The sequence below is a fragment of the Schistocerca americana genome, chromosome 3, assembly GCF_021461395.2.
Source record: "Schistocerca americana isolate TAMUIC-IGC-003095 chromosome 3, iqSchAmer2.1, whole genome shotgun sequence".
NCBI classification, from domain to species: Eukaryota; Metazoa; Arthropoda; class Insecta; order Orthoptera; family Acrididae; genus Schistocerca; species Schistocerca americana.
The window spans coordinates 607009901-607025719 of record NC_060121.1 but is presented as its reverse complement, the minus strand read 5'-3'; the positions used below and the strand labels follow the sequence as shown (position 1 = coordinate 607025719).

Sequence of the window (15819 nt, the reverse complement as noted above, 5' to 3'; positions counted from 1 at the left end):
CAGATGGTTTAGGAAGTCACCAAGCTGTTCCACACCACGGCTTCTCAGAAAGATCAGCAAAATCACTGAAGGAACGTCGGGCGCAGATGTCGAGACAGAAGCCAAAAGGCAATAGGTCAACAAGTGGCCACAAAAACCTCAACAATTTATATTTGATGATTTGTTTGTGTGAGATTGGACCACGTGACATTGTGAGAGAATTTCTTCTTCGCCTAGCAGGGTTATGATGCTTATGAATTTTGTATTAATATACTTTTCGGAAAATTCAATCTGAGGAACTAGATTTTCGATTTGTTTTACATGTACAGTACGAAGTCCTGCGTGGATACGTATATTGCTGTTTGTCATATTATTAAGCCAAAAAATAGTAGGAAATGTGGACTAGTTATTGGAACAATCTACCTGTTTCATGAAATTTCCTGACAGATTAAAACTGTGTGCCGGACCGAGACTCGCACTCGGGACCTTTGCCTTCCGCGGGAAGTGCTCTACCGTCTGAGCTACCCAAGCACGACTCACACCCCCTCCTCACAGCCTCACTTCTGCCAGTACCCCGTCTCCTGCCTTGCAAACTTCACAGAAGCTCTCCTGCGAACCTAGCGGAACTAGCACTCCAGGAAGAAAGGATATTACGGAGACATGGCTTAGCCACAGCCTGGGGGATGTTTCCAGAATGAGATTTTCACGCTGCAGCGGAGTGTGCGCTGATAATGACACTTCCTGGCAGGTTCACAGGAGAGCTTCTGTGAAGTTTGGAAGGTAGGGGACCGGGTACTGACAGAGGTGAGGCTGTGAGGAGGGGGTGTGAGTCGCGCTTGGGTAGCTCAGACGGTAGAGCACTTCCCGCGGAAGGCAAAGGTCCCGGGTGTGAGTCTCGGTCCGGCACACAGTTTTAATCTGTCAGGAAGTTTCTTATCAGCGCACACTCATCTGCAGAGTGAAACTCTTGTTCGGGATACCTTTTGCATGTCAAACACCAGCATGTCGTTTTAGGTAGCAATTTTGTGGTGGTAATGATGCTCTAGACTTACCTCACATGGCAAATAACAGTGCAGTTTCAAAAAACTGACTATGAGAAACAAGTACGAGTATATCAGTATAGTCCAAGCTAACAGAGATGAACCAACTCTACACAACCATAGAAACAAATGCTATAGACATCGAAAGATGTGAAAAGTAAACCTTTAAAAATTGTTAAAGGATAGATCATTTCAAAGATATATTAAAAGTAAACAGAAAATAACCACAACGTTTGTAAATTTTATCACTTTTATTTTTAAAATTCTTCACTCACTGTGGGATATTTTTGGTATCAGTGACGAACTATTCACATACTTTTTACATAGGCATCACAATTTTTATGCTAGAACTGCAGTACACTTTATTTACTAATAACGTAAAATTAACGCTGACGATGCTTCTTTAGTATGATCAAAAATTTTAATCAAATAATATGCGAGGGCAGAGAGGCCTTCATAACTTTTTAATATATTACTTGTGAATAGATATTAGTCCTGTTTCTGAAAGTGGGGAATGGCTTTGAAGGCAATGGCTTTGAAGCAGAATCTAATGTTTCCAAACTCTTCGTAATTTTTGGAGTTCTCTGTATCCTGTAGTCAAGGTTCGTCTCAGTGGAAGTTTGTAGTGCTATGCAAAGAATAAATAAAGAAGTTCATTAACCAAGGTATGTTAATTGATATTATCCGATTACGACTGCAATACATTGTCAAACCTGATTGCAAGGTTCCTTGCAGACATGTTATATATTAATTTTTAAATGTACAATCGTGCAACACTTGACGAGCAGACTCGTACGTATCCGTATTAATTACCCGGGATGAGTTTGCTGCGGAACAGTACTACTTTCAGCCGCCAACGAACTACATATTGTTGAGTAACCCTATATGACCCCAGACCTTCGGTATCAGCTTGTCTCTGCATATTTCCAGATACTACACAGGGGCTTACAATCGTTTTCACCGCGAACTATTCACGCTTATAACAGAAAAGGAAGGAAGTGAGATTGATATGCAAAGTGCTCTTCACCGCTCACTGTAAGTAGCTTGCAGAGTGTATATGTACGACGATCGTTCAATAAGTAGTGAAAGACATTTTTTTTAAAGCAGGTTGGTTCTATTAAAAATTCCAATACATCAAATTATTACCCACTCATTTGGCTACAAAACCCTATTTATTCCTTGAAAAATTAAGCTGTGCCCCGTGTTATACTGTTGATTGCGTTTATATACACTTTCAACTTGTCGTCCTCTTTGGATACATAAACATTTTGTTTGATCTATTATTACTTTTCTGTTGTAATTTCATGTCCTGACACGTTCCATGACATGGAAAATAGCTCTTCAATTTGGTCCTACTGAACTAGACTTGTAAAATAAAGAAAAAGAAAAAAAATCAACATGATCTCCGTTGAATTGCGACGGCCCTACGTCACCTCACTGTGAGGACTCGTACGCCCGCGTGGTACCACTCCGCCGGTCGACTTGGGAACTAAAGTTCTGCTGCGTCAGTAACCTCCCCATCATTCGCATACTGCTTCCGGCGGACTGCATCCTTCATTAGGCCAAACAGATGGAAGTCGTCATTTGTGAGGTCCGGTCTATAAGGTGGATGAAGAAGAACAATCGGGCGGCCTGAGTGGCCGAGCGGTTCTAGGCGCTACAGTCTGGAACCGCGTGACCGCTACGGTCCTGCCTCGGGCGTGGATGTGTCTGATGTCCTTAGGTTAGCTAGGTTTAAGTAGTTCTAAGTTATAGGGGACTGATGACCTCAGAAGTTAAGTCCCATAGTGCTCAGAGCCAATTGAAGAACAATCCAATGAAGTTTTGTGAGTTCCTATCGTGTGCACAGATTTTTGTGAGACCTTGTGTTGCCATGGAGAAGTTTGTTTGCATTGTTGTGGCGACGAACACGATGCGAATCGTTTCTTCAACTTCCTGATGGTAGCTCAATACATTTCCAAGATGACCACTGCATCACGAAGGAGGACATCAGACGTAATAGACAGTATAGAATCCCTGATGACCGTCGCGATGATTTCACCTGCTCAGACTGTGGCCTTGAATTTTTTCTTCGGAGAGGAGGTGGTGGATTGCCGTTTTGCCGAAGTGATGAACCCGTATTTCAGCGCCTGTGAAGATGTTCGACAAAAAATTGTCACGACTAACTTCTTAACGCACAAGAAATTCAGCCCAGATGGTCCTTCATTGCTGTTGACGGTCTTCTTTTAAGCGGCGAGAAACTCAGCGGGCGCACATCTTTGAATACCCCAACAGATGCACGAGTGTCAGCACTGCCAACAGAGACGTCTATCTGAGCAGCGAGGTTTTTTACTGTGATCCGTCGATCACCTCGAATTAGAGTGTCCACATGTTCCAACACTGCAGCAGTCACAGCTGCGTACGGTCGGCCGGCACGCGGGAGATCGGAACGGTTTGCGCGATCTTGTTGCGTTGATGCCAGACGTCTCGCCCGACGACTCACCGTGCTTTTGTCCACTTCCAAGTCTCCGTAGTCATTCTGAAAGCGCCTATGAATATCTGTGATGCCTGGTTTTCCTCCAAGAGCGATAACAGCTCTCTGCTTGTGGCGCATCACTGTTACAGACGCCATTTTGAAAGCTACGTATAGCGCCGCAACCTATCGGAACTTGTTCCACGATGTCCCACAGTAAATTCCTCTTTTATTCAGCGGAAATTGTCCTACAAGAAAAGTGTTGCATTACTTACTGAATGCCCTTCGTTTATTTATTTTATTTTATTTAGCGTATGGCATCTACAGAGTAAAATTGCACACAAACTATTAGTTAATATAATAATCGAATTACAAATATATTATTAAATGATTGATTGCAAACAACAATATGCGTAAGATTAGGGAGACAGCCGTTGCAGCTATTACAAGTGCACATCTAAGCAGGTCACCCACTGAACAGCACGTGGAGTAGAATTCATGATATCCCTCCATTCTCCTTCAAACCTCCTCGCAGGACATTCGAAGATCAGGTGAGGGATTGTTTATTCTTCTGCACCACAGTCACATCGTGGGTCATCAGTGAGTTTCCATTTGTGGAGAATGGCCTTGCACCTGACGTGGTTAGTCCTCACACGATTAAGTCTGCACCAAGTTCTTCTGGGCATCTGCATACCTTCCACCTGTATCGAAGGATCAAAATCAGTGATGAGTGGATGGTGATTATTCAGCGACCAGTATTGCCTCCATTCCCTTGCTATCTCGTACCTTTCTGGGAATTTGAGGATTTCGACTTCGCATAAAGGTTTCCTGGATTTTAGGCGTGTAGTTGGTAGATGGTCCAATATTTTTCGGATAGGTATATCTTCAGAGACAGAGGGGTCATTAATTTTCTTCCATTCTCGGATAGCTGCTTGTTGCCTTCTGAGGAAGGGAGGAGCTATGTTTGCAAAGGGCATGAAGCCAGGGAAGTGGAGTTGATTGCAGAGTTCCTGAGACAATCCTCATGGTGGTATTAAGCTGGACGTCTATTATCTTCGTGTGTGTGCTCTTGTACCAGACTGGGGCGCAGTATTCTGCCACGAGTAAACAAGAGATTGTACTGCGGTGCTTACGGTGTCAGCTTGAGCTCCCAAGAAGGTTCCAGTCAGCTTTCTTAATATGTTATTTCGATTTTTTATCTTTGGTTATTTCTAGGTTTTTTTTTATAACTTCTGTGTGGTTATCTTTAGCCGTCCTACTCAATTGTTCGCATTTGTCTCGGCTTAAGCCTTCAACATTTAGTTGTAAGATACGGACACAAGTTCCGATATCTCTTGTCAGGTGATTCTGATAACAGGGTGTACACAATGCGGGACAACCGGGAGATCCGGGAAAAACCCGGGAATTTTTTCACCCTGGAAAAAAACCGAGAAAAACTCGGGAATATTTTAGAATTCCGGGAATTTGTCATTGTTTTCAGTTAAATGTTTGTAATTTTGACTGGTAAGAACCGATACTCTAACAAAGAATATTACTGTATCCCGCTACTGCAGAATAATAGTTGAGCAATAAAACATGAACGAGTGAAAACGAAAATAAAATTTTAAACTGCAAAGTAAATGCGCCATATACAGCAACAAAAGAAAGTGCTGATACAAGCGTCTGCCAACAGCAAAACTTGTCAAAGGCTCTAGGAAGAATGTGCAATGATTCATAACAACAAATTGCCTCCGATGAACGTGACGTCACAACTTTTTACATTAGATTCGTTTTAGCAGTTACAAGCGGAATCATGCGTATGCGCAGTTGAGTAGTACCTTCTCCCGCTTCTGGCTACAGAAATGTGGCTGTTGGCTGTGTAAGCAGCAGGTTCGAATGTCTTGTTTCTTTTATGGCCTAATGTAAGATCTTTTAATGTTTTAAACGTAGGAACATACGGCTCCCTACGACATCGTAGCTGCGCAAGCGCGGTGACGCCTGTCATCTGGCGCTCTCTGGCAACTGCAGAAGCGCACCTATTTCTAACAGGTCGCGGGAAAATATTCAGAATGGGGGTTTGAAAAGCGTTACCATCAAAGAAAATTTCCTTTTACGCAAGTTGAACTACGTGCGAGAATGTACGTTGAATTTCTTAAATCAAAGAACGTTTGACTCTCATTTAAAAATAAACTATTTGATGACAAGCCATTTAGATGAATTTCGAGCCCAGAAGAACAGACATTTATGTCGTTATTAAAATTTTTAATGGCACATTTGTGTGATATATCTTAAATTGTAATAAATGCATAAAAGAAGAACATTATATGTGAAAGCTTAGCTTCTCTTCCAGCGTATTAATATTATAGACCAATATTACAAGTGAAAGCTTTACATTTCTTGTAGCAACACTGTGTATATTAATTTGAAACATTAACTTTTCCGTTTGTGTGTTCGCACTACTTAACAGTGATGTTGCTATTGGCTGACTTCTTCACGTGTCATAAGCTCTCAATGCCTGGTATCATCAGCTGGTGAAAATCACGTGACATGAGCTGTGACTGGCTTACAAAAGCGTATCGCAATCTTGATTTCAATGCTTCGGAAAGTAACATGCGCTGTTTGGTGGAATTCGAATTTATACTTACTTTCGTAATACGAAAATATGCAGCGTACGAGTTACTGCACATCAAAGATCTTTCCAAAACGTTTTTTTTTCCTCCTATGTTTCGTTTTCTAAAGTGCCGGAAATTGTATGCCTGTGTATAAAACCATAACCATTCTAAAGATGGATAGGTTAAACAGTTTCGAGAGAAAATTTTCTGTCAGGTAACAGAGAAAAAGTACGTTTTCACCCGAGAGAAAATGTATTTTTAACCGGGAAATCCGGGAGATATCCAGGATTTTTTTTTTCTTTGTCCGCGTATACACCTTGGATAAGAACCGTTACTTTTTTGCTTTTTCGTTTTCCTCTGTAGATTTTCTTGACCGTGAAAGAAATTCAGTCGCCTAGTGTGTAGACTGTTTGCCATTCCGTCGTCACGGACCGTTGCCCGGAGTACAGCATCTTGGAGGTCGTCTACACTTTGTACCCCAACGCCCTTCGTAGATGTAGAAGTCGACTTAAAGTTGCGCAGAGTGCCTCTTCCACGGTGGCCGAGCGGTTCTAGGCGCTTCAGTCTGGAACCGCGCGACCGCTAAGGTCGCAGGTTCGAATCCTGCCTCAGGCATGGATGTGTGTGATGTCCTTAGGTTAGTTAGGTTTAAGTAGTTCTAAGTTCTAGGGGACTGATGACCTCAGACGTTAAGTCCCTTAGTGCTCAGAGCCATTTGAACCAGTGCCTCTTCATAACTGTACAAGTCGCACCGTTGTTTTCGGTGTGCCAGCTGTTGGTGGTGGCGGCGGTGACAGCAGCGGCCGCAGCGACTGGTGCTGGTTCCGGCTCCGGCTCCGGGGCGGGCCTATCGTGCTCGCTGGACCGGCAGTTCTGGGACGAGCGGCGCGGCCGCTGCCTGCCCTGCACGCAGTGCCCCGACGGGCAGGTAGTTCTGGCGCCCTGCGCCGTCAACCGCGACACCGACTGCGGACCCATCTCCAAGCTCATGATCGACTGGTCCTGGCTGCCCAGGCGCTCCAATAGGACCTCCGCGCCTCCCTCGCACCGCCACCATCACCACCACCACCATCACCACCGCAAGAGCCACCGCCACGGTGACGGGTGGTCCTCCTCCTCCGAGCTCGACTCGTCGGCGTTCTCGTCGCACTCGGAAGAGCACTCGGAAGACACTCCGCGGCCGGCGCGCAGGCGGCAGGGCCACCACCACCACCACTCCCGCTGGTCCTCCTCCTCCTCGTCGTCGTCCTCTTCCTCGTCCTTCGCGGAGGAATCGTCCTACAGCTCGTCTGCGGAGGACGGGTTCGGTACTTTCAACAGGACGTCGTCGCTGTCCTCGCAGCGGAGGAACAAGACGTCGCAGCACAGGAAGCACGGCGGCGGTGGGCGGAAGCACGGCCTCCACAGCCACACCCACAGCCGGCACCGCGAGGAGCACCGCCAGCGCAACTTCACCGGTCACCAGATGCCGGACGCCAGGAAGCCGATGCTGCCCGAGTCGGCGGCGCAGCTCAAGGAGGACTCTGCGCCGCCGCCGGCCCAGACCACGGCCCGGCCGCACCACGCGCAGCCTCAAGCCCAGCAGCACCAGCACCAGCAGCCGTTCTCGACGGCCGAGACGCTGGTGTGGGACTGGCAGGTGGTGGTGCTCGCGCTCGCCGTCTGCGCCTGCCTGCTCTTTTTCCTCGTCACGGGCATCTACTCCATACACCACGCGCGCCAGTGGCGCAGGCTCAAGGACAACTTCGAGGCTGGTGAGTACCCTGTCGGCGTTGCGTACTGCACTTGGCTTAACCTTCTTTTTAGTTAAGAACGCTAGAACGAATCGTTTACTTCGAATTCGAAGGTGTCCTGATTTGAAACTGTCTAGCAGCGCCAGGGAGCTGCTCAACCAACTCCATTGGTAGATGTTGCAAGAGAGGTGTTTTGTATATTGCTTCCTGCTGCGTATATCTCGGGAAAAGAAATAGAATGTAAAATTAGAGCGATCCGAGCTCACAACCAGACTTAGCAGAATCGTTCTCCCTGGGCTTCTACATCTACATCCATGCTCCGCAAGCCACCTGACGATGTGTGGCGGAGGGTACCTTGAGTACCCTCTATCGGTTCTCCCTTCTATTCCAGTTTCGTATTGTTTGTGGAAAGCAAAGATTGTCGGTATGCCTCTGTGTGGGCTCTAATCTCTCTGATTTTATCCCCATGGTCTCTTCGCGAGATATACTGGGTGATCAAAAAGTCAGTATAAATTTGAAAACTGAATAAATCACGGAATAATGTAGATAGAGAGGTACAAATTGACACACATGCTTGCAATGACATGGGGTTTTATTAGAACCAAAAAAATACAATCATTCAAAAAATGTCCGACACTCTTCATCTGATCAGAATAGCAATAATTAGCATAACAAAGTAAGACAAAGCAAAGATGATGTTCTTTACAGGAAATGCTCAATATATCCACCATCATTCCTCAACAATAGCAGTAGTCGAGGAATAATGTTGTGAACAGCACTGTAAAGCATGTCCGGAGTTATGGTGAGGCATTGGCGTCGGATGTTGCCTTTCAGCATCCCTAGAGATGTCGGTCGATCACGATACACTTGCGACTTCAGGTAACCCCAAAGCCAATAATAGCACGGGCTGAGGTCTGGGGACCTGGGAGGCCAAGCATGACGAAAGTGGCGGCTGAGCACACGATCATCACCAAACGACGCTCGCAAGAGATCTTTCACGCGTCTTTTTATTTCTAATAAAACCCCATGTCATTCCCAGCACGTATGTCAATTTTTTCCTCTCTGTCTACATTATTCCGTGGTTTATTAAGTTTTCAAATTTATACTGACTTTTTGATCATCCGGTGCGTAGGAGGGAGCAATATACCGCTTGACTCCTCGGTGAAGATGTGTTTTCGAAACTTCAACAAAAGCCCGTACCGAGCTACTGAGCGTCTCTCCTGCAGAGTCTTCCACTGGAGTTTATCTATCATCTCCGTAACACTTTCACGATTACTAAATGATCCTGTAACGAAGCGCGCTGTTCTCCGTTGGATCTTCTCTATCTCTTCTATCAACCCTACCTGTTACGGATCCCACACTGGTGAGCAGTATTCAAGCAGTGGGCGAACAAGTGTATTGTAACCTACTTCCTTTGTTTTCGGATTGCATTTCCTTAGGACTCTTCCAATGAATCTCAGCCTGGCATCTGCTTTACCGACGGTCAACTTTATGTGATCATTCCATTTTAAATCACTCGTAATGTCTACTCCCAGATAATTTATGGAATTAACTGCTTCCAGTTGCTGACCAACTATATTGTAGCTAAATGATAAAGGATCTTTCTTTCTGTGTATTCGCAGCACATTACACTAGTCTACATTGAGATTCAACTGCCATTCCCTGCACCATGCGTCAATTCGCTGCAGATCCTCCTACATTTCAGTACATTTTCCATTGTTACAACCTCCCGATGTACCACAGCATCGTCCGCAAAAAGCCTCAGTGAACTTCCGATGTTATCCACAAGGTCATTTATGTATATTGTGAATAGCAACGGTCCTACAACACTCCCCTGCGGCACACCTGACATCACTCTTGCTTCGGAAGACTTCTCTCCATTGAGAATGACATGCTGCGTTCTGTTATCTAGGAACTCTTCGTTCGAGACTGGAACAGGATAGGTGGAAATGAGAGAGGTACACGTAGGATTCTCCGCCACACGTTATAAGGTGGCTTGCGGCTAGAGTTGCGCTCTACCAAAACTACAGTTCGTTAATTTTGGTATACTATATAAATGATGTAGTAAGTGGCAAGATTACTGCTAGTGTTGGCAGCATTAGTAGGGAAAAAACGTAAATGAATTGTGAGACAGAAACTGTGAGCCGGAGACTTCTCTTTGATTTTTGTTTGTTTGTTTGTTTTGCACATAATTATAATCATATATCGCTCAGTTTTAGTTCTTTGAGTACCTTATATTCGTACAAAATTTAAATTATGTTGTCTAAGTAATAACAATTAGTTGATCGCGTAACTTTCGCTCTTTTATGTTACCAAAGCAATTAATTTTGATGCAAGTACACCTTACATGTACAAATATAAAAAATCTGTGTAATTGTTATTTTGTATGCAGTAGAACGTTCTTCATAACGATTAAAGGCAGAAGCTTCCTGTTATTATTGATAAGTGCAAAAGTTGGTTATGGATAACAGAAGCATGGTTCAAATGGCTCTGAGCACTATGGGACTCAACTGCTGAGGTCATTAGTCCCCTAGAACTTAGAACTAGTTAAACCTAACTAACCTAAGGACATCACAAACATCCATGCCCGAGGCAGGATTCGGACCTGCGACCGTAGCGGTCTTGCGGTTCCAGACTGCAGCGCCTTTAACCGAACGGCCACTTCGGCCGGCAACAGAAGCATGTTTCACAAGCTCGACAAAGTATTGAAACGATGTTTGATATGTCTTTTTCCTTTTAATTTTACCTTTCTCTTGAGAAATGATTTTTCTAGTGCTATTTGATAAGTCTGTTGCCTATGTTTTTATTTTCACTACTACAACATCCCTCTGTTTCACTTTAAAAAACAACAGTTTTCGAATAAAAACAGAATTAAATAATTAGCTATAAATACTGTTTATTTTTAAGTAATAGGCAGGAGGATACCTATGCAGAACAAAATTTTTCTGTAGATTACACTCAGTTGCTGTACGGTTCACCGCTTCCGGTTTCTAGGGAAACCTAATGAGAGACCGGGTGCATACGCAAACAAAACGACCGAAATGAGGTAACGGCCGATAGGTATGCAACAATATCTAACGTACAAATAACGTGGTTACAATTTTAAATGATCAAAGCTACGGTAGTCTACGCTTACTTCTGACAGTCTACGGTAGCTTACGGTAGTTTTGTAACTTCGTTTACGGTGTATAGTCGTTGACGTGGAGGGTAGTTGTAATTAAACTTCCGCCACTTTAGAGGTCCCCCATGAAAGACGAGTGATCATAGGGCAATAAGACTTCGTGGAAACATTTGCAAGTACATGCGGAAGAGAAATAACAAATAAACCATTGAAAGAAAAAGATTTTAATTTCCAAATGAGGGGGGTTACATTCGTTAACTGCGTACCATGCTTACGTTCTGGCTACAAATGTTGCTCAGTGTGACGACTATCTGGATCCACGACAGCCTGGAAACGCACTAGAGATACCATTTCACAGTTATGTAAAGAATCAGTCTCAATTGCAAAGTTATTTTTATTTCTCAAGCGTTCGCAGTACTTTTCGAATGGTGAACCGTAGAATGTTCAGCTGTTGTGACACAGCTCGTGCATTGCTTGAAGAACGAACACTGAGTCCAGCATTCTTAGCCATAGCAACAGTAACTTCTTCAACAATTTGTGGCACAGTTGGCCGTCGTCCTCTCCTAGGAGCAATTCCCTAATCGCCAGTTAATTCGGTGCGTGAAGGGGGCGTCTCCTATTCCTTTAACGCGTCGATGCTCGTGAAGAGCAACGGAACTATTGCTGTTGTTTTGATAAAACAGCTTTACGAGTAAAGCCATGCCCACCATGACTGTATCCACGCTGACAACTTTAATGCGCACTGGTGCTTGTGTTACAAACCTACTTCGCCGTAGCAGAGCCCGTGGCCAACGACAAGTCATGACACTGACACTATTAACACTACAAATCCTGCAGCGCTCAGTCTGAACATCATTCCTTTAAAGTTAGCTACCACTATGGTAAACAGTTTTCCGTCTACACTCGCCTGTAGAGGAAGTTCAACAATTGTAAGCACGCTGTAGATAACTAAGCGTGATGACAATGTAAACCTCGCACAATTGTGCCTCCCTGGGGTCTACTCCAGCTAGATTGTCTTTGCCTTTCTCAGAACCGCAAGTCCGGAAGTGCATTGTGTGGGTGAAAGGGTTGGGTACTTCTGAGGTACAGTGTTCTGTATTGTTTACGTTGTTTTGAATGATTATGGAAGTGAAGGGAAAGTGTGAATCTCAGTGTTTACACAGTAATAATTGGTAACATTCAACCGTAATTTTTGTCCTACCCACAATTCAACAAGGCGTTTCGAGAGACAGCGCTCTCATAATCAAGTGGTAAAACTTATCTCATGAGGTTAAAACGCTAAAAAGTCAACAAACGTAAGTGTGACGTTCACAAAATAAAATGGAACAAAAACACGTTGGACTATGGGTCCTCGTCGTACATAGTCCAATTTGTTTTTATACAATTTTATTTTGTGAACGATGCAATTGTGTTGACAGCTTTTCATCTCATGAGCTCAGTTTTACAACTTGGTGATGAAAGCATTGTGTATAGGACAAAAATTGCGGTTGAATGTTACCCATTTAAAAACACTCAAATGTTCCCTCATATCTATAATGGATAATATTAAACTCCCAGTGTATGTAAGGCATCCGCCACTCGATGGGAACCGCTAAATGCAGCGCCCCAATCTATACTGACAGTCTTCACTGAATTCCTTCGAAGTCATCCAAGGCAAAACCTACTTACAAATAAACTAGTAATTACAGTGCACCTACATCATGATGGGTATTGAGCTGTAGTACGCTAGTGTAAGCAGCGTCTGTAGTAGATACAATGGGTGTTGTAAGGACTCGGTAGAGCAATCTCTGTTTTCGGCTACCATGAGAGTAACTCCATAATGTCAACTTGATAAGTACTGCAGCAGTAGTCAAGAATAAAACTAGAGTTTTGTAGCCAATTTTCTCAAGAGAACAACTAAACTTCCCTAGAATCCTGCAAAGATCAAAGATTTTTTTTCTTTTTATTGACGGTCTTAGTGCTGATTTCAATCGTTCATTTCATTTGAAATCTTTTTCTTAATGTTACCATTAAGTATTCAAATGATTTGCTAGGCTCCAGAAATTTACCAGACACTGCTATCTGATAATATAAGAGGCGACCAAAAAGAATCCGTTTGAAGGCCGCACAGTTTCGCCGGCTGGGGTGGCCGAGCGGTTCTAGGCGCTACAGTCTGGAACCGCGCGACTGCTACGGTCGCAGGTTCGAATCCTGCCTCGGGCATGGATGTGTGTGATGTCCTTAGGTTAGTTAGGTTTAAGTAGTTCTAAGTTCTAGGGGACTGATGACCTCATAAGTTAAGTCCCATAGTGCTCAGAGCCATTTGAACCATTTCGTACAGTCTCGAACCGTTATGTCAATCAGGAAAAATTGTCCTATGCATTGAGTCAATCATCTCACCTAATCACTAGGTTGGAGATACTCGTACCACCTTGGTAGAACGCCGTGTCCTGCTGCGTGAAGAAGTCTGTAACTGCCTGCTGCAAATCCTCGTCTGGCAGGAATCGTCGACACTTAAGGCCTTTTTTAAGGGACCTAAGGCGTCCGCTCAACTGTCTCCCACTTGAGCAGGCGTAACTTCTACATTACGACATTTGCATTTAGGGGGCGCATACATCATCATGAAGCAGCAACACAGAACTTGTCGCACAATTACACAACAGTGAATTTTGACAGACATGCTGTGTCATACATATTATTTATTCTCTGATGGATGTCTACCTGTGTTTGTGAGCCAAGAAGAGAATGAAAGCCTGTTGCTCCTTTTTGGATGGATTTGGTAATAACGCGACCATAGTTCACGTCTCTGCATTTAGCGCATACACGCCGCGAAGTTACGAGTGCCACACTAATCCTTTGTCTGCATGTGGCTACTTACATTCCCGCATCGGAGTCGCTCTACGTTGCATATACGCTGCAGCAAAGCCCTCAAACGGATACTTTTTGATCATCCCTTTTTTTTTCCTCGTTAAAAGGCTTTAGCTTTTATGTGAGGGGCGTCCAGTAAGTAATGTAACACTTTTTTTTCTGAAAGGGAGTTGGTTTTATTCGGAATTCCAATACACCATATTATTCCCCCACTCTTTTCGCTACAAAACCCCATTTTTCAACATATCTCCATTCATTCCGATGGCGTTATGCTACCTTCGTGGGAGGACATGCTTGCCTGCATGGTACGTCGCAGCTAACGCGTTACTGCATCAATACGTCCCCATCATCCGCGTACTGCTTCCCACAGAGCGCATCCGTCAATGGGTCGCCGCGCCGAGTGGCCGCGCCGTTTGAGGCGCAATGCACGGATTTCGCTGCCCGCCGGCCGGAGTGGCCGTGCGATTCTAGGCGCTACAGTCTGGAGCCGAGCGACCGCTACGGTCGCAGGTTCGAATCCTGCCTCGGGCATGGATGTGTGTGATGTCCTTAGGTTAGTTAGGTTTAATTAGTTCTAAGTTCTAGGGGACTGATGACCTCAGAAGTTAAGTCCCATAGTGCTTAGAGCCATATGAACCATTTTGAACCATTTCGCGGCCCCTCCCGCCGGGTCTTCCCTCAGGCGTGGGTGTGTGTGTGTTGTTCTTAGCAAAAGTTAATTTAAGTAGTGTGTAAGTCTAGGGACTGTTGACCTCAGCAGTTTGGTCCCTTAGGATTTCACACACATTTGAATATTTGAACAATCCATGGCCAAAGACATGGAAGTCGGAAGGTGTGAGATCCAAGCTGTAGAGTGGATGAGGAACAAGAGTCCAATGAAGTTTTGTGAGTTCCTCTCGGGTGCAAGGACTCGTGCGAGGCCTTTGTTGTCGTGGAGAAGGAGAAGTTTGTTTGCATTGTTGTGGCGACGAATACGATGTAAGTCGTTTCTGCAACTTCCTGGTGGTAGCACAACACATTCCTATATGATCGTTTGCCGACGAGGGAGGACGTTGTTGTTGTTGTTGTTGTTGTGGTGGTGGTGGTGGTGGTTAGTGTTTAACGTCCCGTCGACAACGAGGTCATTAGAGACGGAGCGCAAGCTCGGGTTAGGGAAGGATTGGCAAGGAAATCGGCCATGCCCTTTCAAAGGAACCATCTCGGCATTCGCCTGAAACGATTTAGGGAAATCACGGAAAACCTAAATCAGGATGGCCGGAGACGGGATTGAACCGTCGTCCTCCCGAATGCGAGTCCAGTGTGCTAACCACTGCGCCACCTCGCTCGGTGTTGTTGTTGTGGTCTTCAGTCTTGAGACTGGTTTGATGCAGCTCTCCATGCTACCCTATCCTGTGCAAGTTTCTTCATCTCCCAGTACCTACTGCGACCTACATCCTTCTGAATCTGCTTAGTGTATTCATCTCTTGGTCTCCCTCTACGATTTTTACCCTCCACACTGCCCTCCAATGCTAAATTTGTGAACCCTTGATCCCTCAGAACATGTCTTACCAACCGGTCCCTTCTTCTCGTCAAGTTGTGCCACAAGCTCCTCTTCTCCCCAATTCTGTTCAATACCTCCTCATTAGTTATGTGATCTACCCATCTAATCTTCAGCATTCTTCTGTAGCACCACATTTCGAAAGCTTCTATTCTCTTCCTGTCCAAACTATTTATCGTCTATGTTTCACTTCCATGGCTACACTCCATACAAATACTTTCAGAAACGATTTCCTGACACTTGAATCTATACTCGATGTTAACAAATTTCTCTTCTTCAGAAACGCTTTGCTTGCCATTGCCAATCTAGAGGAGGGAGGACATCAGACGTAATAAACCCTTTAGAGTCCCTGAAGACCGTCGCCATGACTTTACCGGCGCAGATGTGGCCTTGAACTTTTTCTTCGGAGGAGAGGTGGTGTGGGGCCACGCTGTGGATTGCCGTTTTTCTTTACGGTTCAAACTGATGAACCCGTATTTCATCGCCTGTGACGATTTCTTAAAAAAAAAAAAAAAACGA

The 15819-nt window shown here is 44.6% G+C and overlaps 1 protein-coding gene across 1 annotated transcript in view; it reads left to right on the top strand.

The window, feature by feature from the left end:
• Positions 1–15819, top strand: part of LOC124606679 (homeobox protein B-H1) — a 455998-nt gene that overhangs the window by 22892 nt on the left and 417287 nt on the right. The window contains exon 2 of the mRNA XM_047138693.1: positions 6835–7816. Within this exon, the coding sequence (XP_046994649.1) occupies positions 6835–7816 (982 nt within the window). The remainder of the gene's footprint in view (positions 1–6834; positions 7817–15819) is intronic.